The sequence below is a fragment of the Stegastes partitus genome, unplaced genomic scaffold (assembly GCF_000690725.1).
Source record: "Stegastes partitus isolate 25-593 unplaced genomic scaffold, Stegastes_partitus-1.0.2 Scaffold5, whole genome shotgun sequence".
Classification (NCBI taxonomy): Eukaryota; Metazoa; Chordata; class Actinopteri; family Pomacentridae; genus Stegastes; species Stegastes partitus.
In genome coordinates, this window is record NW_007577736.1 from 1,060,179 (window position 1) to 1,085,110 (window position 24,932).

The 24,932-nt window shown below is 38.8% G+C and overlaps 2 protein-coding genes across 2 annotated transcripts in view; both read left to right on the forward strand.

Annotated features, from left to right (window-relative positions):
- Positions 1–13,384, forward strand: part of igfn1.1 (immunoglobulin like and fibronectin type III domain containing 1, tandem duplicate 1) — a 25,202-nt gene extending 11,818 nt beyond the window's left edge. Inside the window, exons 4-24 of the mRNA XM_008279672.1 lie at positions 91–233; positions 352–451; positions 590–634; positions 1,227–1,260; positions 1,415–1,598; positions 1,749–1,862; positions 1,964–2,132; positions 2,405–2,677; positions 2,844–3,668; positions 7,394–7,518; positions 7,671–7,812; positions 7,986–8,279; positions 8,397–8,693; positions 9,492–9,671; positions 9,773–9,901; positions 10,032–10,340; positions 10,865–10,950; positions 11,034–11,226; positions 11,329–11,625; positions 12,371–12,697; positions 12,774–13,384. Coding sequence (XP_008277894.1) covers positions 91–233; positions 352–451; positions 590–634; positions 1,227–1,260; positions 1,415–1,598; positions 1,749–1,862; positions 1,964–2,132; positions 2,405–2,677; positions 2,844–3,668; positions 7,394–7,518; positions 7,671–7,812; positions 7,986–8,279; positions 8,397–8,693; positions 9,492–9,671; positions 9,773–9,901; positions 10,032–10,340; positions 10,865–10,950; positions 11,034–11,226; positions 11,329–11,625; positions 12,371–12,697; positions 12,774–12,778 — 4,271 coding nt within the window. The 3' untranslated portion in view covers positions 12,779–13,384. The remainder of the gene's footprint in view (positions 1–90; positions 234–351; positions 452–589; positions 635–1,226; positions 1,261–1,414; positions 1,599–1,748; positions 1,863–1,963; positions 2,133–2,404; positions 2,678–2,843; positions 3,669–7,393; positions 7,519–7,670; positions 7,813–7,985; positions 8,280–8,396; positions 8,694–9,491; positions 9,672–9,772; positions 9,902–10,031; positions 10,341–10,864; positions 10,951–11,033; positions 11,227–11,328; positions 11,626–12,370; positions 12,698–12,773) is intronic.
- Positions 13,385–16,619: 3,235 nt separating this feature from the next.
- Positions 16,620–24,594, forward strand: igfn1.3 (immunoglobulin like and fibronectin type III domain containing 1, tandem duplicate 3). Its single transcript, XM_008280318.1, has 23 exons — positions 16,620–16,671; positions 16,856–16,978; positions 17,066–17,202; positions 17,320–17,419; positions 17,511–17,552; positions 17,640–17,685; positions 17,879–18,062; positions 18,203–18,316; positions 18,436–18,598; positions 18,714–18,986; positions 19,097–19,654; positions 19,747–19,871; positions 19,960–20,101; positions 20,209–20,502; positions 20,864–21,160; positions 21,265–21,444; positions 21,543–21,671; positions 21,752–22,060; positions 22,161–22,246; positions 22,394–22,586; positions 22,818–23,114; positions 24,091–24,417; positions 24,514–24,594. The coding sequence occupies exons 1-23, from the start codon at positions 16,620–16,622 to the stop codon at positions 24,516–24,518; spliced, it is 4,176 nt and encodes a 1,391-aa protein (XP_008278540.1). The 3' UTR covers positions 24,519–24,594.
- The last annotated feature ends 338 nt before the right edge of the window (positions 24,595–24,932 follow it).

The window sequence follows — 24,932 nt, forward strand, 5'->3', positions numbered from 1 at the left end:
TGAGGATTAAGCGGTGTATAGATAATGGATGGATGGAAAATCAGCACTGACTGACTAATCAGGAAATCCTTATTTTTTTCTCTTTTACAGGTAAAGCGGCAGTCTTTAAAGCCATAGTAGTGGGCACTCCAACACCTGCTGTAACGTGGAGCAGAGCGAATGGAGAGATAACGTTTCACCCTGACGTGTGCCTGCAAAAGTATGACGAGGCATCTCATGAACACACCCTTGAGGTAAGCTCTACAAAAGCACTCGCAAGGTGCAAATGGTGGCGATCTTCAATAAATCCTACAACTTAACATGCATTAAAAGAGAATAAAAATGACATCAACTCTCTTTGCATTTCATTAGTTCCCTAAGGTCGCTCCGGAGGATGCTGACACCTACAAGTGTTTTGCAACAAATGAGTATGGAAGGGCTGTTTGCACTGTTGTCTTGAATGTTATTCAGGGTAAGATTATTTTTATTCTCTGAATCACTGCTTATCTCAAGTGTTTTGCATGCCAGTTGCATTCATGACAAATAGGGATATAGAATTGTGCCAAACAGGTGCTAAAGAATAAGGTTCTGTTTAATTGCTTGTTCACAGTTGGATTCTCTAAGACTAAGGAACTTCAAAAGGTGCAAGGAGAAGGTGAGGCTCCAAATACAGAGCATATAAAACGTACTGTCACTGCCCTTATTAGACACAAATATCACTCAAAGGCAGAAAAAAGGAATGAATGCAATTAAAAGTACATTTAGCATCTTTCTTCAAAACACATTTAGAGAATGAATGAAAGAAGGTTGATGATTTTTATCAAAAACAACACTTAAAGCAGCTCAGTTTTTTCTTCTACATCCCGTGCCCATACATTTTCATTGCAACTTGACATTTTATTCATCGGAATTATTTGGAAAAATCTGCCTGTAATGGTGCGTCTGTCACATCAGCAGTGTCACTGTGCACTGACGCCTGACAAATCAACGGCTCCTTTTGAAAGAAATAATATGGACTCTCAGAAAACTGCTGTTGTCGTGGCTATGTTGAAGTTGATTACAAAGTTCTGAATGGAATTTTTTTCCCCTCTGGTCTAAGTGCTGTTAAGGAGACACTGGATACTCCTCATTTATCCATTAGGAGTTAATTTATGCTTTTTCTTTAATCAATGTATTATGTGTAAACCATCACTTAAAAACAATACATGTTCATTGACATACCAGTGTTTTTCATTGTGGTTCCCCAGATGCAACAGACTTCAGAAAAAAACTAAAAAAGCGGTAAGTAAAAAAGTTGCAAATTGAACTGTTTGTTAAAATATAGTGTATTCTTTATTGCAGTGATTTCTACATTGATTCCTTGATGGCACAATATCAATTATTTTAGCGAAAACGCACTGATGAGTGGAGCTTAATGCGATTTCTTACTCTGCAGTAATCCGGATGGCACACGCGAAGAAAAGCCAATGGAGCCGGAGGAGAAGGTTTGGGAAATTCTGCTTAGTGCCGAGAAGAAGGACTACGAGAAGATCTGCGTTGACTACGGCATCACAGACTTCCGTGGCATGCTGAAGAAACTGACTGAAATGAAAAAAGAGAGAGAAGAGGAGATTGCAGAGGTACTCCGCCTGACGATTCAGTCAATCAGGATCTTCTCCAATAAAAGTCCTTAAACATTTCTTCATGCTTTATTTTAATAGTTTGTTTTCCACTTTGATGCTTGAACGTTATGATAATTGCATGTCTTTACCTGTTCGTTTCTGCCACAGTTTGTCACACAAATCAGTACACTCAAACATATTGAGGTCAATGACGATGACTGTGCTACAATTGAGTTGGATATGGACCTCAAGGATCCTAGCAGCAAACTTTTCCTGTACAAGGTGAGACATGAACTACTTCTGGTACTGTTACAGTTTTTGTTCATTTCATTTTGTGTTTGTTTCAATATGATCAAGATGCAACAATTCCCTAATTTCTACAGAATGGTGTCATGGTTCCCTTCACCAAGGAAGACTGCGAGGGAATGAAGCATAGTTTGAAACAAGTTGGCAAAAAATACATATTCACAATTAAAAAACTGGGTACTGAAGATGCTGGACTCTACTCAGTGGATGTTGAGGGTGTCAATGTATTCTCCACAGACTTTAAAGGTATGTCTTCAGTCGAGAATTAAGATTAGATTAGGTCTGAGTCAATTCTGCTACTTTTCAGGTTATATATTTAAATATTTATACATTATGGTTCACCATAAAGGTTTTTTTTCCCTTCTGATATTAGTTACTACAACTGTGATGAAATGCACACAATAAGAGAGAGCAGTTACATGTGACTCTGAGCAGAATAAGCAAATTTAAAAAAGGATTAGACAGATGGAAGGAGTTTGACTAGTTTGTGTCTTTTTTGTCTTTTTGAACCTTTGCAGTGCCTGAAGTTGAATTTGCTGTCAAAATACAAGAAGTCAAGGCAGAAGAACGAGAGGATGCCCTCTTTCAGTGTGTGCTAAGTGCACCCATGAATGAGATCAAATGGTTTGGCAAAAATGCTCCACTGTCAAATGGAGAGAAACATGAAATCATTGTATCTGAGGATAAGCTTATCCATAAGTTGATTGTGCGGGACTGTATGCCATTGGATGCTGGTATCTACGCTGCCGTGGCAGGAATCAAATCGTGCAATGCCTGGCTTGTAGTTGAAAGTAAGACATGTTTTCTTTTCTTTTTTATTTATCTTTGGGGATTCTTATTATACAGTACACACTGCATGCATAAATGTGCTACATCTTGAAGATGCTTTACCCTGACACAGAATAATTGTTAATTTCTGACCTTAACACTCATATATATTCATACCATCTTTCATAGCTGACAAAGATCCCGCCAATAAGGGCAAGAAGGCAGCTCGTAAATCCACCATGGCTGGAGGTGGCAATGATGAAGATCTGGTGAAAATAGCAAAGGAACAGCAAGAAAGATATCAGAAAGAAATGGAAGAAAAAATGGAAATTGCCAAGAAAGCCCAAGAGGAGAAAGAAGCTGCAGATGCAGTTGCCCGAGCCGAAGCAGAAGTAGCCAAAAAGGCCGAAGCGGAGGCCAAAGCTGCAGCTAAGGCTGCAGCCAAGGAGGCTGCAAGGGCAAAAAGGGCAGCAGCTGCCAAGGCTGCAGCTGCAGCAAAGAAAGCTAGAGAAGAAGCTGGTGGGGCCGGCTCTGCTGCAGGTGGTGCAGGGGGTGCTGGTGGTGCTGGTGGTGCTGGTGGTGCAGGGGGTGCTGGTGGTGCTGGTGGTGCTGGTGGAGCAGGAGCTGGTACAGGCGGAGGGGCTGGTGGTGGTGCAGGTGGAGGAGCAGATGGGAGTGGAGCAGGGGCTGGAGGTGCCTATGGTGAAGGTTTAGACTTTGATGGAGAAGATTTTGATGGAGAAGATTTTGATTCATTTGAAGATTCTGATGAAGATTTTGAGGGAGAAGGAGGAGAAGGAGGAGAAGGAGGAGAAGGAGGGAAGGGAGGAAAAAGAAGAGGAAGAAAAGGACGGAAAGGAGGGAAAGGAGGAGTCGGAGGAGAAGGAGGAGATGGAGAAGGAGAAGAAGATGGAGAAGAATGGGAAGAAGGAGGAGAAGGAGGAGAAGGAGGAAAAGGAGGAAAACGCAGGAAACGTGCGAAAGGTGGTGCACTTGTTCCGGATACAGAAATAGGTGAGCCTTTAATTTATTCTATAATATTGATTTTGTTGGGATTATGACTGTATATATATATATAAATGTAGCTAATTTTCTTATTAGTTTTAATTCAGATGTAGTACAATAATAATAAAGAAAATACAGAAACATTCTTTCTGTCTTTATTCTTTTAAAGACACTATTTTTTTTAACTTTAAATATTATTAACAACAGTAGCAGAAGAGCATATATTTGTATTTTTCATTGCTGTTTTTCTGCATTTAGACAACTGTCTTCTCTGTATTTCTTTTGTCAACACCTTACACTACTTTTTATGTTGGTGTCACTGTCTATTAATTTCTTTCTCATCACTACGTCCATTAATTTTTCATTAACAGCTTTAGTTAACAGAAGAGTTAGACTTTTATGGAGGATTTTTAAAAACTCGAGTTTTTTAAAGAGGATCTGATGATTTCGAGTAGAGTCTTCATTACATTTTGTGCAGGTTCAGTATAATGATGATGTCCATTCTGTATAAAACTGCTATTTATCATTACTATTAGGAGATATTAATGATGAGGAAACCACATATCGACAAGGTGCAAAATCTGGAAAAAAAGGAAAACGTCCCAAAAAGAAAAATGTGATGGTTGAAGAAGCTGTTGTTGGTAAGCGGTGTCAAAGGTCGCATGCTGTAGAGCTTACAGCTTACAGCTTACTGACAAAAAGTCACTGGCAATGAAAATGACTGACATCAGGGCTGTAGGGAGTTCTAAACACTTCCCAACATTTCAAATATTCTAATTGTTAATGAAGCTACATTAACAATTATTGTATATACCATCGACCGTATGAGCCACTGACACTATGCAAAGCTCCTCACTGCTCTGCTTTGCCAACAGTATAATCAGCTTAAAGCCCCATGGGGTACATGTGGATGAATCCAAGGAAGATTCTGAATGACAGAATTAGTTTTATCCAGGATGAGTAAGATGATTTACGAGTTATGTTTATTATTTTTGTAAAAATCCTTGCAGGTCTAGAGCTGAAAATGTACAGGACAGTATAGTTCTCATATGTCATGATGTTTTAACAGATCACATGGTTTTCAGTACAGAAACACTTGAAAACCCCAGGCTTTAACTATTAACTTAATAACTCTGCTAAATTTGGGGCATAGTCAATTAATAATGTAGTGAGTTTTGATCGTTAAACGTCAATTCTATATGTTTGCATTTCTTTATATGTTTGTTTTGTGCCACGTCTGAGAAACAAAGCAGCGCAGCATGTAAATGCTCTGCCAAATTCTGCATTCTCGTTTATTCCATCTTTTACAAAAATATAGATGTGTGTGTCTATATTTGTGTTCTGTGTGTAATATGTGTGTTTTCGTGTCTGTAAACATGTTGGTCTTTTGCTGTTATACATGAGCATACGTTGTATATTTGGGGGCCAAGCAGCCAAGCTACACCGGCACCTAATTTGTTTAGATCTTTTCTTATGCATCATCTTCCGTCTTCTTCTGCTATTAACATCTGTTGCAGCTCCCGTAACCACACAGTAAGACAATTAGTAGGTAGTAAGTAGTAGTCGGAAGTAAGGAATTTGATTTGCAAAAATTAGATGCTGTTGAAGTCCCTGGATCAAGCAGAGTTCCAAGTACGACAACAGATAACTTCTCATCTGAGTGTTTAAAGCCTGCACATCCTAAACTCGACATCTTGTCCGAGCAAACAGGATGTGACATCATATCACTCGCAAACATTCTTTAGTTAATTTACATTAAAATTGCCATCAGTGGTTACAGACATGCTTTTAACATGATCAGATCAAGTTGCCATGGCAACTGTGATGGCTGAACTGCTTGGCCCCCTCACCGCTGCTTGCAGCTAAATTTCATGTATGAATTTGTCATGTGGAAGATAAATGGAAAAGGTGACGAACCAACAGATGTATTTGTGGGTATGTACTTGAGAGCATTAAAGCTATCTTTTCCTGACACATTTCGAATCTCGTTTGTTGTTGTGAGAGACAGAAATACTATCTGTAATGCTGCATAATGCATCCATGTCACAAGTGATACCAGATGCAAGTTGGATCTCACCTTTTCCACTTCCTTGTTCTTCTGCATTGAAGTTCATGTTTGTTATTCCTGTTGCTGCTGTATATCTTGCTTTCATCCTCTATGTCGACATTTTAATTGTTATTGTTGCTGTTTTCATTAATGTTATTTGTAAGGCAACAGCAAATGAGAAACATTGGATTGACGGTAATTACGATGATATCCCCTAAAACTGAAAAGCACAAAACACCGAAGCAAGTGATGCCAGTGGTGATAATGGCAGCGGGCCAGCAGCAGGCAGTGATGAAAATGGTGAGAGTGCAGACGGTGGTGAGCCAGCAGCAGCAGCTGGCAAACGTTCAGGCCGTAAACGGCATGGCCCATTGATCGAGGAGACAGTTAGTGGTAAGATTACGGGCGTTGCTTTAACTGCTGCATGGGAAGCACTGTCACTGCACAAAGTCATTTTGTGAGTAAATGACTTTCCCAGTGGTTTCAGGGTTAACACAATAAAAGTGTGAGACCATTGAGCAGAAGGCTACATTTGAGCTCTAATTGGTTAATAGCATTTCAGAATGATCAGAGTTCAACAAGACTGAGTGTAACCTTGAGTGTCTTTACAAAAACGCTAATCAAATCTGATACACTAATGTGTTTTTTTGTGGATAGGACACAGCATAATTATTTTCTCAGTTGTAGTGATAGTGAAATTAATTTAAAAAAAATTAAACCTATGTGCTTGTAAATAACAGAACAGCATTAGTTACGTAATTTTATTTCTGTGACTTACAGGTTGGATATCAGCAGACATTTTACGGTTTATTTTTTTCTACCTATGTCTCTCACGTACTTGTTTGAAGATTGTGACTGTGTGTGCGATGTTTAAATGCATCTGTGCTCTGTGTGCATCTGTGTTAACATCCTTGCTTGCCTTTTTAAATGTTAATTCAGGATGAGTCGGTGCATTGAGGTTAATTATTTAAATGAGCAACTGCAGAACTGATTGTGTTCTTGATACAACTGAAACACTTCTGTGTAGATGCACTCTTACATAACTGGAAGAAGGAAGACAACTTGAGCTGACCTTGGAGGATGACTATGCTCTAAACCATTTTTTTTTTCCCCACTGAAGACTGAATTCATGTCATACAGACAAAATGACACATTTTGTCACTGTCCAAGGAACTGTCAGTGTCCCGTGGGGGAAATTTTACATCTTAAGAGCCTGTCTTTCTTTCAAGGCTAATTAAGCAAACAGAGGCAAATGAATAACTCTGTGAAGACATTCTTATGAGCTGTGCCAAGAGTTCAACTCCATAAAGCTGAAGAAGGCCAAACAAGACACTCAAGCTGCACTTTAACAAAGAAGACATTTTCATCAATTTTCAGTTTAATGCTCACTTCTTACATTCGTGACAAACTGTGTCTTCAAAGGTGACATTTTCAATGTTCTATTAGTAGATAATAAAAAAAACATGATATTAACAGAAATGTAGAAAGAAGAAACTGTTTGATGTTTCAAAAGAAGGTAAGTGTACACACTTGGAATACATACAAGTGAGTAGAACATGCATCTGTACATACACGAATGCATGAAATTATTGTAATTGCTAATTCACAACTACAAAAGTGCCTTGTATGTAGATGGCGAGCAGTAGGACATATGCATTCACTAACTTGCTGGTTGATAAATCTTCAGACCCTGGAGTCCACTTTCACGCTGGCCTGTCTGACTGCAAAGCCATTATTGGAGAGGCAGCAGAGTTGGAGTGTAAACTGAGCAGTGAAGACTGTGAGGGAATCTGGTACAAAGACGGAGAAGAGGTAAGCCCTGGGTGTTAATGCAGTCATTAGCATGGAGGCTTGGATGCAGGTGCAGAAATAAAGCTCAGTAGGTACTGGATATTATCACATTATTGTACACCTTCACGTGTCACCTTATTTATACTTGCAGTAACGTAGTTATTATTTTCCAGATTAAATCATCTGAGGGTATCACTATTACTAAAGAGGGAAGTTTCCACAGGCTGAAAATTCACAAGGTCACAGAGGAATTTAATGGAACTTATAAATTTGAAGCAGATGGACGGAAGACTGAGGCCACGATTGCTGTTGAAGGTAAAAACATTTGTCTGACAAAAATGACTTCCGTTGCATCATTCTGTAGAGAACGCCCGCAGGTTCGGATGAAAAAGGATTTTTGAGAACACGGCTTAGTACTCCTCAGTTTATCTAATGTACATAACTAAATGAAATGTCTGTCTGTAATTTTTATTCATGACTCATTTTAGATCCACCCCGATTTGATGCCGAGGAACTGGAGGCATTTAAAACTCCTGTAACTGTGAAAAAAGGACACAAGGCTATGTTTAAATTGCCATTTATTGGACGGGAACCGATAAAAGTTCAGTGGTACCTTGACGGTGAGGAGCTTTCGGAACAGTCCAACATCAAGATCGACAACGCAGACGGATATAGTACTTTGCTTCTGTTGAAGCTGCAGCGCAAGGACAGCGGTGAAGTGAAGATGAAACTCAAAAATGAGTTTGGTACTATTGAGGCCATCAGCCAGCTTGTTGTACTGGGTATGTATGAGACAGATTCTATAAAAACCTTAAAACATTTTTCATTCAGGATTTTGTGAAAAATAGGTATTTTTTTCGAACTTAAGGTTATGTGTTCTGTACTTTGTTTTCTGCCAGATAAACCCACTCCTCCAATGGGACCTCTGGAGATTGTTGAAGCGTCCTCCTCTGCAATTGACTTTAAGTGGAGACCTCCAAAAGACAGCGGTGGCTGCAAGATAGGAAACTACATCCTTGAACGACAACAAGTCGGTCGCAACACCTGGAAGAAAGTTGGTCCAATTGGTCCGGATGCCAAATACAGGGACCTCGACGTAGACCACGGCAGGAGGTACTGCTACCGTATCAGAGTGGAGACTGAAATGGGCACCAGCGAGCTGATGGAAACGGAGGACATTCAAGCTGGTACTAAAGGTAAGCACAGATTAAAATGACTAAAATGGGGTCAGCTATAAATAATCACTCGAAATTAAAATGGCAAACGAAACATTAACGATCAGCAGATTCGCTTGCAGACTAAGAATGCATATCGATCACATCAAGATGAGCTTCGATCAGCAAATTCATAACATTCACCAACAGCAAACTGCATTGACAGGGCTGGCCTCTGAAGAAAGAGTGTAGCTTTTTTGTTGTTGTTGTTGTTGTTGATGTTAAAACATCAAACTTTACTTAAATCTCCCAGAGAATAAAATGCTCCACAAATCAAGAATAAACTGGTTTTGTGACAGAAGGCGACAGCACACGTCTGCAGAATAAACTACATCAACCTATTGTCTTGCTGGTAGCCAAGCTAACGTTCTACAAACTAGCTTGCCAGTAGAGCATTTTTCTCTATTCAATTTATTCAATGAAATTAGGTGCAATTGGGAAGGGGGGGGGGATGCTCATCAGTGGCTTTGACAGTTGTAATCATCCTCATGCCTGTAGTCTTGGCTCTTTCCCAAAGTCAGATGGTTTGACCTTGATGAGTCACTTCCTGGTGTGACCAGACTTTAGTTTAACTGTTTTAATAGAAGCATACATAAGCATACGGAAGGTGAATTTGTTAGTAGGAAGCCTTCAACATGTAGTGAAGTTATGGTATTAATCCAAATTTAAATTTTATTAACCCAAATTTATGATCAATTCCTCCACAGTCCAGAAGAATGTTGGTTACGGACCCCTTTAAATGAAGAAATAATCAAAAATCTCCGTCTTGTCTGTACACAGCATACCCTGGACCTCCATCAGCACCAAAGGTTGTCAGTGCCTTCAAGAACTGCATTAATCTGGCTTGGATTCCCCCTTCTAACACCGGAGGAACCAATATTCTGGGATACAACCTTGAGAAACGCAAGAAGGGCAGCAACCTGTGGGGCCCAGTCAACCCGCCCGACGAAATGATCAAAGGTACCTTAATTATTCACCTGTTGTGTCTGTTTGTTCGTATTATCACAGCTTGACACTCAAAGGTGGTGGTCTACTAATGTGTCTACATTTGTCCCATACAGGTAAAGGATTTGGTGTAAAAGACGTGGTGGAGGGCATGGAGTATGAATTCCGTGTGTCAGCAATCAATAACTCGGGAGCCGGTGAATTCAGCTCACCATCTGAGTTTGTGTTTGCCAGAGACCCTAAAAGTAGGTGGACATTTACAGATATCATGACAGTGCTGCCATCTTTTAGACTAAACGAAGCATTAGTGTGATTAAAACAAAAAAAAAAGTACGAAAAGAAAATAAAAAAGACTGACTTTGAACTATGTTACAGAGCCTCCTGGTAAAGTCATTGACTTTAAAGTGACAGATTCCACCTACACAACCCTGTCCCTGTCTTGGACCAAACCCAAGGACATTGAGGGGGTTGAAGATGAAGCCAAGGGATATTATGTGGAAATCAGGCCTGCTGAGAACACAGAATGGGATCGCTGCAATACTAATGCAATAACCATGAATTCCTACACAGTAAAAGGCATGAAGTCTCTGGCCATGTACTGGGTGAGAGTCATCGCTACTAATGATGGTGGAGAGGGAGAGCCACAGGAGCTGGATAACTACATCCTGGCTATGCCCCCTCCTGGTGAGAAAAGTCCCTTCAGTTACTCATGTCATACAGCTAGTGTATTTAATACTGTGAGTACAGGGACTCTGACAATATTTAAGAGTACAGACATAGTATATACACATTATCATAGTAGAATAAAAAATTAGGTCAATATTCACAAATTCACTCATGAATTCTTGGTTTTTTTAACAAAGTGTCACATGACTCAAGTTAAGAATAATTTCTAAATGTTATGTTTTTGGATCACAAAAAAAAAAATCTAAATCAAAATAGTGGCAACAGCACAAGCACACAAATGTTTATCCGGTTCAATTTCCTGGTGCCGTTTGGTTTTGGTTGTGAAAGCACATTCTGACCAGTAATAAATGCTGTTTAAAGTCAAATAAAATAATTATTAACTACAACAAAATTCCATAACTGAAGATTCACTTTGTACTTTTGCAGTCTGTGTGATTGTTCTGTTTCACAACGCATTCTTTAGAGAAAAATCAGTTGTTACCATCTAAATGAATGACAATGACTATCTTTCGTTTATGTAGTGAGGCCACGATTCACAGATGCCAAAATCAAGACTTTCATGGTGGTGAGAGCAGGAAATTCTGCACGATTCAACATCAACTTTGAGGTAATTTAGGAAGTAGCATGTGTAGTGATCTGACTTTATCTTCATGTGAGTCTTACAAAGATATATTTTTACATTCTTTGTAGGCATCCCCTTGGCCCGAGGTAACCTGGCTGAAGGATGGAGTGCCAGTGAGTAAAAAGGTGACCATCAGCAATGCAGAGGGCACATCTCAGCTTCTGATTCCTTCTGCTGAGCGCACAGATACTGGAATCTACACTATCATTGTCAAAAACATTGTTGGCCAAGAAACAATCAGTACTGAAATCAGAGTCACAGGTGAGTTTCGTGTAAAACTGTAGCATTTTACTGTATAAATACCTGACTCCTATTCCATATACTGCAGCTAAAAAGAAAACAAAACTTGTATCTGACCTCCAGATGAGCCTAAGCCACCAGGTCCTGTGGAGCTTGATGAAAACGTGCCTGGCACAGTGACCGTTTCATGGACCCCATCCCCTGATGAGAAGCGTGATGACAGACTGCACTACATGGTGATGAAGCGTGATTCAAACAAGAGAACATGGAACACGGTTGCAGATCGAATCTTCAATAATAAATTCACAGCCTGCAACATAATGCCGGGCCGTGAATACCAGTTCAGAGTCTACGCAAAGAACGACATGGGCTCCTCAAAACCCTCCGAATCACCAAAGTGGCTGATTTCCTGCAAGAAAGGTGTGCAAATGGATCTGAGTAGACTAATATCTGCAGTTGAAGGAAGACATTTTGGCATTTTTCAAAAACTCACAGCCTTAAGCAAATGCAATACTTTCATATGAGCTGCTTTTTAAAGCACCAAGGCCACAAAACAAAGTTGAACTCTCTTGCCCTTCCTGTCCTCATACATCTTTCATAATAATGTTGAAAGATCATATAAGCTAAGTTGATGCATTTAATTCAAAGAGAATGATGTTATGGAACCAGACATATGCTGTTCCATAATCATACTGTCCACTATTTTACAGAATTATTTCTGTGCTTGTATCTAATTCTAATTTTCTATGCCATGGGTGCGGACACCTACAGAGACATGTAGGTTTTTTAAGCATTGGAGCAAAGGTCAGTGCAACAATGCAGGTTGATATTTTGGGGGCAATAAAAAAAATCTGTTTAGCCTCACCAACTGTCAAGTACAGCCCTCATTTTGTCCTGTGTCCCTTATTCCTTTGATGCATTTCTTTTTTTTGTTCATGTGAAGTGATAACAATACTCAGGAAGTTCATTTGGAATATTTTTTCAATAACAGCACAATTTCTATGTTGCTTTGCTGTATGATTACGAAAAAACTCTCGTACTTAAATAGGATCAGAATGTAAAGTAAATTTCGAAACAGCACCGTCATTCGGCCGGTAGTGAAACATGCTCTCGTGTTTGATGAACACAATTCTAATGTATTCAATGTATATCTGCTTTCTTACAGAAAAGTTCAAAGTGAACATGCCAGAATCGAAGCCCTGTAATCTCCAGTGTCCTCCCAAATTCCTTGTCCCTCTAAAAATGCACACTGCTCCTCAGGGCTATGAATGCTACATGAGCTGTGCTGTGAAAGGCGATCCAACACCTCATGTGACATGGCTCCGCAACAATATCAGTCTGAATACCAACACTAACTACTTTATCTCCAACACCTGTGGAGTCTGCTCTATGCTCATATTGAGGGTTGGACCTAAAGACACCGGCGAGTACAAGATTGTTGCAGAAAACTCTTTGGGGAGGGCAGAGTCCTCCACTAAGCTCACAGTCAGAGGTAAGTCTAACACAGTGTATCTGCTTTTGAATGTTTGAAATCTTAACCTTATAACTACCTTTGTCTTTCTTTTCAGAATAAAACAATAAACACTCTGAAGATGATGGAATTGCTCTAAAACCCAAATTTAAGCCAAGATTTTGGTAATTGTATCTTTCAGAATGGAAACCCTGTCAAATGGAGAATGTAATGCTATTTATTAATGCTGGTGAAACCTTCTTTATAGATTTTTAAGTATTTGATTGACAAATTGTTCAAAGTTAAAGTCACAATAAGTCCTTAGGTCTGCAAATGTTGCTGAAATAAGTCACCAACATGTATTGTTGGTTTTAATTTTGTAACATCAATATATGAAAGCATGAAACCCAATGGTGCAAAGTATAACTATGATATGTTAAACAGCAAAATTATGTGTTGAGACTGCATAGCAGTGATTTACTGATTTAAAATGTGTTGTTTAAAAGTGTTAACCTAAAGCTGAAGCAATTATCTGCTTGTGTTTTTTCAAATAATTTTCACATCAAAGATACTTCCACGTGTATAGAAACTGTTCGCTTAAAAGAAAAAAAAAAACTAAGATAAGAAAACATATTGAAATGAAATTTGTTTGCTACTGATCCATGTGACAGTATGTTATGCCTATGAAGATGTGTGTGGGTTTGGTATAAATAAATATTTCATACTGCATTGTGATGTGAGACTTTTTAAGCTGACCTTTGAAAAACAGCTACCACTTAACAGTAAATGCATAGGCGTGTACATAGAATCACCTAAAATAAATAAATAAATGATTTGCCAAAAATGTACAAGCTCTGGGTCAAGCCTGGACATGGCAACCAAGAATCAAAATTCATGCCACTTGTTCACATTCATGAAGTTTTATGTGAATAATTTATGCCCAGTCTTCTAGTATTACCTCCCAGAGGATAGTTTTTTGGGAGGGTCACACATCATTCCAAGTTTAGAGTCACTGAAGAAGAGAGGGTCAACAGTTGCACCCTGAGCACAAACATGACGAGTGCAGGGTGTCGCTTCTCAGTTTCAAAGAGACAAGAATGTCGCCTTATTTCTGCTCAGGTTCAGTCTAAAAATCATTAAAAAAATAACAGGCCCATTATTATTCTGATTTTACAACAAGGTTAAGTTTGTTGTTTTTTTTCACTTTTTGTCAGATCTGTAATTGTCAGAGAAAAAGAAACTAAAGAAGTCATTAAATCTAATCTTTTTTTTTTCCACACAGGCTTTCAGCATTTGAAAACTATAGTTCATGCATTTTTACATTTTTAAACGTGCAAAACAAATGGCTAAGGAGCTTACAAATAATAATAAATGAAATGAAAATAACACTTACCTCTTGTTAAAATGTTGGATAAAGATCAGTCAGCCTATATACAATTAAGCTAATGGAAAAGCAGCTCAGCTCATGGCACATCTATGTCACTTCCCATGAGACTTCCCTTTTTCATATGAGCCAAAAGCACGCTGCTGTTGAAATTCCAGGTTTGAGGGTGGGATTAAGGGAGCTTCACTGCTGCATTATCTCTGGTGGCCCCTTTTCAAGAACCTATAGCACTTTAGGGCCAACGTGCATGTCGGTAAACCTATCCCCAAGAGAAGTAGGTTAGGCTGCTCAGAGTGCTTTCAAAGGCTTTATTGCTTCTCAAAACTGAGAGCTCACATTCAAGCATCATCTGGACCCGGCTGGCAACAGACAGTGGAGCACAGCAGTTTTCTTGAAATATAGTAAGTACATCTACCGAATGCTGGTTAAACCACAGAATTCTAAACATATAACTGCATTTCGTTAAAATTCTTTTTGGATTTTACACCAATCTATATATGTGTTCTGTGTTTGACAGCAGCTCGCATGGTGCTGCAAATTAACTTAAATGGCAGTGAGCTCCAATTAGTTATCCTAACTCAGAATTCATACTAAAGAGGGCATGCAATCTATCAATTCATTAGAGTACGGTTTCTCAAGAGTCCTATGATGAAGTGCTAACAATAAACTACTTTAGCACTGTCTATCTTTTTAGGAAGGGTAAATTGTCAGAGTCTGATTGCACAATATGCAAAAATACACATAGCAAGTTATCATTAAAGATTATTATTCAACATTTTTGTTATGTCTTCTTATGAATATTATTGAGCAGTGGTACCTAACTAGTCAAACTATACAGACACTTTGCATACAAATAAACACTTGATTATGTGTCATTTATGAGATCCTCCCTACACCTTCCTCCCAAAGGTTTCACTATCTTACTAGGCTTAAGATTGGCATTCTGTTTAGCATGTTATCACATAAAAACTCATATCTGCTGTGTAATAAAAAGAAAAATGTGGTCTGAAATTTAATACTTGACATGTTATGCATAAATCAGTACATTCATAACACCCTTGGCAAAGCTATTTTCTCTCTAGGACAAATTTAGCTTCGCAGCAGTGCAGCGAGTGTGCAAAATTGTTAAATATGCAGATACTTCATCAAGTGACACAACTCAGCACAGTTCATTTTAATTAAATTTATTAATAATAATAGTTTATGTAGCTATCAAGTATAATTCAAGCACACAAGACTATGTCTCTCGACTAATGAGATTATAAAAATGAAGGAAGATTCTGCACATAGTGAAGACAGAGTGTTCAAATTATTTTCCCTTTGAGCATTTAGGAAACAATAAGTTGTTTACACCACATATGTGTACAAGTGATACATACATATATGACATCAATTTCATTTTAATTATACCGCTAAAGGATCAATTTAAGTATCAATAAATGTTTGTTTTTTATTAATTAATTTGTTAATCCTTAAACTTGCTGTGTCTTTCGATATATCAGCATTCTGACCCTTTTAGTTCTCCGGATGAAAGAGAGTATTTTAAAACAAATGATGAGATGACAACATAAATAATGCACATGTGTAAAAGTTTTCATACTTGCTGAAATGTACCTATAATTCCTTGATTTAAAATGCACAATGTTTTGACAACTGGTTAGCCTGGAGAATAAGATCTGACTGATTATAAACTTTCTTTGGAAGTTAACTGCGAATCGAACAAAGTGATGAAGACGATACGTGCTTTTTAAAATAAACTGACTTTGATTTAATGACATAAATATAGAAAAGCAACACATTATTATTTGCCTGTGATTATGCCTTTTATTTGAAATTATTAATCATTTTAACAGATAACCTGGAGCTAAAAAGAAATCAAATCCTACATGTAAAGACAACTAATGTTCCATCTGCAGCCACTCACTTATGTCACTGAGTCATGACAGATAGTTTTACGAGGAATGCGACCTACTGTCTTCAAAATTAAGACGATTGCTTGTAGGAATCAACAAATCAAAGTATTCTGTGATCCTGGGAATTCTTTCATTTATGATAAAGACAGCATTATGAAGTGGTGCATCCTTCAACCATTAATCTAATTATTTAATACTGACTTCCCAAAATGAAACTCACTTCATCATACTGTTTAGCCCATTTTTTTTTTTGCAATTGAGGGAGGAATAAATGACCTCCTATTACATCTTTACAGTTTCTTCAAGAATAGACTTTCCTTAAAAATGCATCCTGCCTGCCGTAAGCCACTACTTACACCAATGAAAAGTGATAGTCACTGGAAATCGAGTGCATCTGGTAGAGATTTTAGTTACTTGTCAGACAGATGGGGATTGTCATGGTTACAGCGGTCAAACAAAGCCATCAGCTTCAGACAGAAATCCCATGATATCTAATGCACTCATATGTGACTAAATAGCATGATTATCCAATGCAGAAGTCATAAAAGTGCAGACAAATATAAAAAAGAAATGCTACATAAGCAAACTAAACAGTGTAGCCTTTGGTATTAAGTTTTTTAAATGTGCACCGTAATGTTTTTGCTTTAACAGAGAAGCTGTTGTCAAGATGTTTAAGATACGTAAAGCGAAGGAAGAGGAGCCCACTGCTCCAGGGCAGGGTAAGTAACTGCAACACTGAAAAAACCTGACTTTAATTGCATTTTGCGAACAAAGAACAAGTTCTGTGATCAAAACTGAATGCATACGTAGCTTTTTCTGAGATGACACACCTTCATTTACTGAAATTCTTCACAATTTCTCCATGAAATTGTAAATAACTGGATGCATCTCATCTAACGACAGTGAGGATTAAAAAGAGGTCCCGGGTGCCGGGAGTCATGATCACTCAGTTTGTGGAGGAGCTACCTGAGGGCATGACTACTCCAGATTTCACCCGCAAGCCCATCGCTCTCACTCTTCAGGAAGGTAATGTAAAATATCTTTGAATATAATAAGTATAATTGAATTAGAATGAGACAGTTCTACATGTGCCTCTCGTTGCCACTTCTTCAGGAAAAACTGCTATCTTCCGAGCAATAGTCGTCGGTAAACCAGCACCAACCGTGACCTGGTTGAGAAATAATGGGGAAATTGACCAAGAAAGGTACAAAATTGTCTTCGATGCAGGCACTGGGGAACACCAACTACAGGTGAGCTCTCATAACAGGTTGATTTTAAAATCTATAAATCAATAAATGAATCAGAGGCCATTTTGCACAATTGTAGATTTGCTCGAATATTGATAAATTGAATGAATTGATTGATAGATGCCTGATGTATGTGTGGATCAAGCTGATACCTACAAGTGTTACGCCGAAAACGAATATGGAAAGGCTGTTGTAACTGCTACGCTTAACGTTATTGAAGGCAAGTTTTCATTCTAACATGCATTAAATCAATAGTCATTTCAAAGCTAAATTACGTCGGCCTCACTTCACTCTGATTTTCTCCATTTTAGTTGGCTTTAAAAAGAACAGAGCCATGCAAGAATCAAGAACAGGTACACAACCTACATTTAAAGTATAATTATCCACTGTCAGTTAGATATTCAGTGAAAATCATAACTGTGACGCTGGTTGTGTTGTAGCTATCCGAGAGGTACCCGAGGATTTCAAAAAGAATTTGAGAACTATGTAAGTTTAAAATAAATGTACTAATAATACAAAAAATCATGAGAGTACATTTTTGTTTAGTTGTGTTTTGATCTATTTGTGTGTTGTTTTAATCAATTTTTGATGAGTTTCTTCAAGAATATTTTCTTCAAATGTTTTATAATTAGTTGTTTAAATAGTGTTGAATTGAATACTTTTGTCGATTTTTTTTAAGGGTTGACACCGAACCGAAGGAAGAGGCAAAGCTTGAAATCGATGACAAGTTTTGGGATCTGCTGTTAAGTGCAGATAAGAAAGATTACGAGCGCATCTGTGCGCAGTATGCCATCACTGACTTCCGTTGGATGCTGAAGAAACTAAATGAGAAAAAGGTAGAAAGGGAGAAAGAGCAAGAAAAGGTATGTTTTAGCTTCATCTAAATGTGAATATGAAGCACTTACACAGCTTGACATCTAAAATTAAATGACAGAATGTCGCAACACGAGAGATACAGAGATACAATTTTTTTTTTTTGCTATCTTGATTCTAATTATTATAGGTTGTTGAAAGACTTTGCAACCTGAAGCCCATTGAACTGAGAGATGATGGTGGTGCAGAGTTTGAACTTGAAATGTCCCTCAAAGATACTTCCAGCAAAATTTTCCTATACAAGGTGAGGTGATTCGTATTAAAGGCTGACTTATTGCAGAATTGTGATTTTATTACATAAAAGCACCAAAAATCCTACACCATACTCTGCTCACACATTGTTATGCGCGGTTCATATTACAGGACGGAGTGATGGTTCCTTTTGATGTTGACACAGAGGTAAAACACGGATTGAAGCAAGTGGGAAAGAAGTTTGTGTTTAGCATCAATGGGATTAATCCTGAGGATGCGGGATTATACCAAGTGGAAGTTGATGGAGTAAAGATCTTCTCAACTGACTTAAAACGTAAGATGATGCATCACACAATGCCAGACAAGCGCTATGACAAGCGTGACATGAGTTTCCCGTTAAAGGGAAATAACAGATCCTATGCTGAGCTGTAGTTTTGTGCTTTATCTAGTTCCCAACGCAGACTTCTTGGTCAAGATTCAGGACGTGACTGCAGAGGAGAGAGAGGATGCTCTGTTCGAGTGTGTGGTATCACAACCACTGAAAAAGATTACTTGGAAGGGGAAGAATGTCCCACTGGAGCAGGGAGAAAAATTTGACATTCTTGTGTCAGAAGACATGCTGATTCACTCATTGTTGGTGAAGGACTGTATGCCACTGGATAAAGGGATTTATGCGGCTGAAGTTGGGCTTACATCCTGCAGCGCCTGGCTTATAGTGGAAGGTAGTGTTTGAATATTTAGTAGTATCTGATCTGACTGTTCAGTGCAAGTTTATCAAATAAGTGTTTCATGAAGCATTAAAACTGTCATGCCTCTGTGTATTTTTTATTAGTTGATAAAGATCCAAACTCAGCTGGAAAGAAAAAAGTTCGCAAGACCACTCGGGCAGGTGGTGGAGGAGCAGATCTTCTCAGGATTGCTCAGGAGCAAAATGCTATAGTTCAGAAAGAGAGAGAGGCTTTGATTGCAAAGGCGAAGGCAGAGGCAGAAGCAGCAGCAGCAGTAGCCGCCGCGCTGGCAGCTGAGAAGGCAGAAGCTGAAGCTAAAGCCAGAGAAGAAGCAGAAGCCAGAGCTAAAGCTAAAGCTGAAGCAAAAAAGGCAAAAGCACTGGCAAAGATGAAAGCAAGAGAAGAAGGGGCAAAAGGCAGAGACGGTGCAGAAGCTACGGCTGAAGAGGAAGATGAGGATATAAGCGAGGAGGAAGACGAGGAAGAGGATGTACAGGAAGGGGAAGAAGCAGGTGAACCTGCTAAACCAAAACCTAAGAAGAAGAAAGAAGCACAGGAAGGAGAGGCTCCTGCAGAAGTTGCTGAAACTGAAGGAGAGGAGCCTGTTCAAGAGAAAAGAAAGAGAGCAAGAGCAGGACCACTTGTCCCAGATACTGTCGTTGGTGAGTTGCATCAGAACATAGTGATTTAATTCTGAGTAGTGCTGAATATATGTCCCCGTTCCAAACTAATGATGAGCTTGTCTTTCCTATAGACCCAGGAGTTTACTTCACCAGTGGACTGTCAGATGTACATGCTATTATTGATACTGATGCAGAACTGGTCTGCAGGTTGAGCAATGAGGAGTGTGATGGAGTCTGGTACAAAAACGGGGAAGAAGTGAGGAATTTAAGAGTTGACAGAGTAATAGTTTCACCTCTAGCCCACTGAGATTCAAGCGTGTTAACATTTGTGTCTGCATTTTCAGATAACAGCTACAGACAATATCTGCATTGTTAAAGACGGCACTTATCGTAAACTAATTATCAAAAACTGCAAAGAAGAGGATTCCGGAAAGTACAAATGCGAAGCCGATGGACGGAAAACTGAAGCTGCTCTAATTGTTGAAGGTACTATAATTACAAATGACATCAAGAATGTGTAAAACTGTGCTTTTTAGATCAGCAGTTTCAGTTTGAAAATACCTGAGTTTTGTTTTGTTTTTTTTTTCTACTAGATCCACCAAGAATCAATGAGGATGACCTTGCTGAGTTCATAAAACCTGTGAAAATCAAACGTGGAAAAGACGCAGCTTTCAAGGTAACATTTGTCGGCCGTGAACCCATGAAGATCCAGTGGTACAATGAGGGTGAAGAACAGCTGGAGGACAGTCAAATCAAGATTGAGAGGTCCTCCTCCCACAGCCGCCTGCTGTTAACCAAGTGCCAACGCAAAATCTCAGGAGAAATTAAGATTAAGATTAAAAATGAATTTGGAACAACTGAGGCCATCACACAACTCATTGTACTGGGTAAGGTTTGTACACTATGTCTTAAAAGCCTTTGTTCCTAATTCATAAAACAGTATATTATGCAAGTCATGGACATAAGCACAATTGTTTGTTTGTTTGTTTGTTTGTTTGTTTGTTTTACTTTTTTGTACCATATTTCAGTTTCATGTGCAACATTTTTTTCTAATTTCATATACAACATGTCAATGAAATGTGCAATATTTCCACTTCAGAAAAATGTTTTGTGTTAGTTCTCATTTCTCTATTCTAGTACTAGTTTAGCATACCTGTTACACCTTTATTATACTTGTCACAAGAATATTTTTTTTTTTTTTATTGGGATTAATAAAGTTCTATCTTATCTCATCTTATCTTGTCTTAGATAAACCAACACCACCCATGGGTCCTGTGGACATCATTGAAAGTTCAGCTAATTGCATTGAGTATAAATGGAGACCTCCCAAAGACAGCGGAGGTTCACCCATCACTGACTACATCCTGGAGCGCCAGCAAATCGGCCGAAACAGCTGGAAGAAGTTGGGCAAGATTGGCCCAGAGCCTAAGTACAAGGATGTTGACGTGGATCATGGAAGAAAGTATTGCTACCACATCAGGGCTGAAACTGATCAAGGCACGAGTGAAATGATAGAGACTGATGACATCCAGGCAGGGACAAAGGGTAGGTCTTTTCAGAAGTCATAAGTACACTATATGGTCTTGAGAAAAGCTTTACATGAGCAAGCGTTCTCTCTCTCTCTCTCTTTTTTTTTTTCATTCTCTCAGCATACCCTGGACCTCCATCTACACCAAAAGTTGTCAGTGCTTTCAAAGACTGTATCAATCTCGCCTGGTCTGCACCTTCTAATACCGGAGGAACCAACATTTTGGGATACAATGTGGAAAAACGCAAGAATGGCAGCAATCTGTGGAGTCAGGTCAACCCACCTGATGAGCCCATCAAAAGTAAGGCCATTATAGAATGACTGTGTTCAATATGCAGTGCTTTTGTTTACTGTGTGAACACAGATGTGACACTGTTTTATATTTTTACATGCCAACAGCTAGAGAGTATGGCGTGAAGGATGTTGTTGAAGGCTTTGAGTACGAGTTCCGAGTGTCAGCTATTAACATTTCTGGAGCGGGAGAACCAAGTACACCTTCTGAATTTGTGTTTGCAAGAGATCCAAAGAGTAAGTGATAAGATGATAAAAGCTATATTGCTTTTATGCTTAACTGCTTAGATCCCAATGCATACTATTTACACTTTCAGAGCCCCCTGGTAAAGTTATTGACCTAAAGGTGACAGACTCCACATACACCACCTTATCACTGGGCTGGACCAAACCCACAGAGGAGGAAGGAGTCCAAGATGAGGCCAAAGGATACTTTGTGGAGCTTAGACCAGCAGAAAACCCAGAATGGGGCCGCTGTAACTCCAGTGCTATCCTTGTGACTTCCTACACCATTATGGGTCTGAAGTCTATGGCCATGTACTGGGTGAGAGTTGTAGCTACCAATGAAGGTGGAGATGGTGAGCCCCAAGAGCTTGACAACTACATCATTGCAATGCCTCCTCCAGGTGAGTCAGTGCAACCAGTGAATCTGGTACATGAATGAGAAATTTCTTCGGTCACCTTTGCTAACTATCTTTCCCTAAAACTCTTCCCACGTTGTTATAGTGAGACCTCGTTTCACTGACAAAAAAATGAAGAATTTTATAGTAATGAGAGCTGGCAACTCTGCTCGAGTCAACTTCAACTTTGAGGTTCAGTATATCATTCATACTTAATTTTTATACACAAACATGCCAGGTTGTTTCATTTAATGTCCTGTACAAAGTGGCAGGTTACACACATGTCTGCTGCTCTACAAAAGCCTCATCTCAGCCCTGTATATCTCTTGCTGCTGACAGGCCTCTCCAATACCAACAATCACATGGCTCAAGGATGACCTGCCTGTAGCTAAGCATGTGACAGTGAGCAACTCAGACACATCATCGCAGTTAATAATCCCCGCAGCAGAGCGTCATGACACTGGGATCTACACCATCATTGTCAAGAATCTTGTTGGTCAGGAGACCTCCAGCGTTGAGATAAGAGTCACAGGTGGAGTTTATACATCAAATTAATTGAATCATCAAATAAAAGCGAAACGTTTACGAAAGGTTGTGTGGGTGTAATTTAACAACGACCTAACTGACCAGTTGCAAATATGCAGTAATTTTGGTATCTAGTGATCATTTGGAGCCAAAAAGTATTATAAGAGCATTCCCTATGCAGTCAGCAAGAATGCAAATGCCAAGGTAATACTAATAATGGTTTCCTACCTGTTTCTAGATGACCCAAAGCCTCCAGGCCCCGTGGAGCTGGAGGAGAACGTGTCTGGAACAGTGACAATCTCCTGGACTCCATCTCCAGATGAAAAGAAAGATGACAGGCTGCACTACATAGTCACCAAGTGCGATTCTGTTAAGCGCACTTGGCAAACTGTGGCTGAACATCTATTCAACAACAAGTTCACTGCCATCAATATCATGCCAGGCAGGCAGTACAAGTTCCGGGTCTATGCCAAGAACGACATGGGACTCTCCCAACCCTCTGAGTCACCAACCTGGGAGGTGAAGAGGAAGAAAGGCAGGTTTCAAAACCAGTGATTGAAAATGGTGTTGCATAGAGTGGAAAGAACAGATTTATTAAGTGCTGATCAGAAGTTTGTTTCAGTTCAGACATTTTTAAACTAAATAAGTGGTGTGTTTGGACTGTCAGAAAAATCGAAATTGTAAATTAGCCACCTTGGCTTCTCATAACTTTTATTGGGTATTTTATAAAAATTTATTTATTCCAATTAAGTGACTGAATTATCAAAAATATACCAACGGATTATTCTCCAACAGAAATAACTGTTACATGTCTAAATATGTGTATATCACATTACACAGCTGGAAAAACAATTAGTCCATTCACTGATCAAATTAATGTTAATCAAAAACTTTTCTGATCATCAAAGTTGAAGTGTCGCACTTTTAAATCATCAGCTACATGAAAGCCCTGAGACACAGACATATCAATGGTACGAGTAGTAGTCATCCTCCAAGAAAACTTTCTGAGGCTCCAGATTAAAAAAAAAAAAGTAATAACAAAAAAAATTCAGCAGAAGAATAATAGTCTAAAAAAGAAAGTGGTCAACAGTGAGACATGTCACTCATCAACAGTGTTTGTGTAATTACTTTTACTGCCAGAAGGTGCAACAAAAGTTGTACACTGCAGGTTTAATCATTTCAGCATTCTTTTCTGGAAAATACCTGTTCCACCTTTTCAAATACAAAGTTTTGCAGATTTTCTTTGCAATGTGATAGTCTGTTGCACACTGTTATGTTCACATACGGCTTCAACCTCTGAGAAGCAGTGATGGGCATTTTTTGTGGGCTTTTTATTTTATTTTTTTAACATTTTATAGACAAGATGTTAATCAAGATAAACTGGCAGATTAATCCACATCCCACTGTAGATAATGAAGGGAGATAAACAAATTAATTAACAAGTCAAAAGAATACAGCCATAAAAAGGGTATCTGTATTACATTCCTTTAACGGTTTTTGTATCCTTTCAGAAACATTTTCTTTGACGCTTCTTGAAACTAAGGACTGCAACTTTGAGACGCCTCCCTCGTTCTCTGTTCCACTGAAACTGCACAGCAGTCCAGAGAGCTACGAGTGCTACATGAGCTGTGCTGTGACAGGAAACCCCAAGCCCCATGTTACCTGGTACAGAAACAACGTCAGCCTCAACACCAACACTAACTACTACATCACCAACACATGTGGGGTCTGCTCCATGGTGATACTCAAAGTTGGGTCCAAGGACAGTGGAAATTACTCTGTCATTGCTGAAAACCCAATAGGCAGAGTGGAGTGTTCCACTAAACTTGTTGTTAAAGGTAAATATTCTCCACAGTTTTTTAGCTACATCTTAAATGTTGTTCCCATTGGTTTGACTTTAAACATTTTCCTCTCTGTTTTCCCCACCTTTTCAGAGTAGGATGATGCAGTGATCCTGAACTGCCCAACAAGCCTGCTCCATTTCATTAAATGGAACATAATTTACCAATTGAAAATCTGTCATCTGTGTTCTTTTTTTGTGATTTCATGTATTAATGTGTTTAAATAAACTGTAACAAAGACAATAAAGTATGATTAGTAATGAGAAATAAAGAAAAAACTTGCTGATAACCTACCACAAAAGTTTGTAAGCACTCATAAAAATGTGAGGTCATAAAATTAGCAAGATACAAATCTCACACCCAACCTTTCACATCAATCGGTCACAGTATTAAAAGCACTGACAGGCAAAATGTATAGCATTGACTATTTCCTTACATTGCAATGTTCTACAAGGAAAGCCTGGGTCCTGGCTTTCATGATGTTGTTACTTTGACATGTACCACCCAACAAA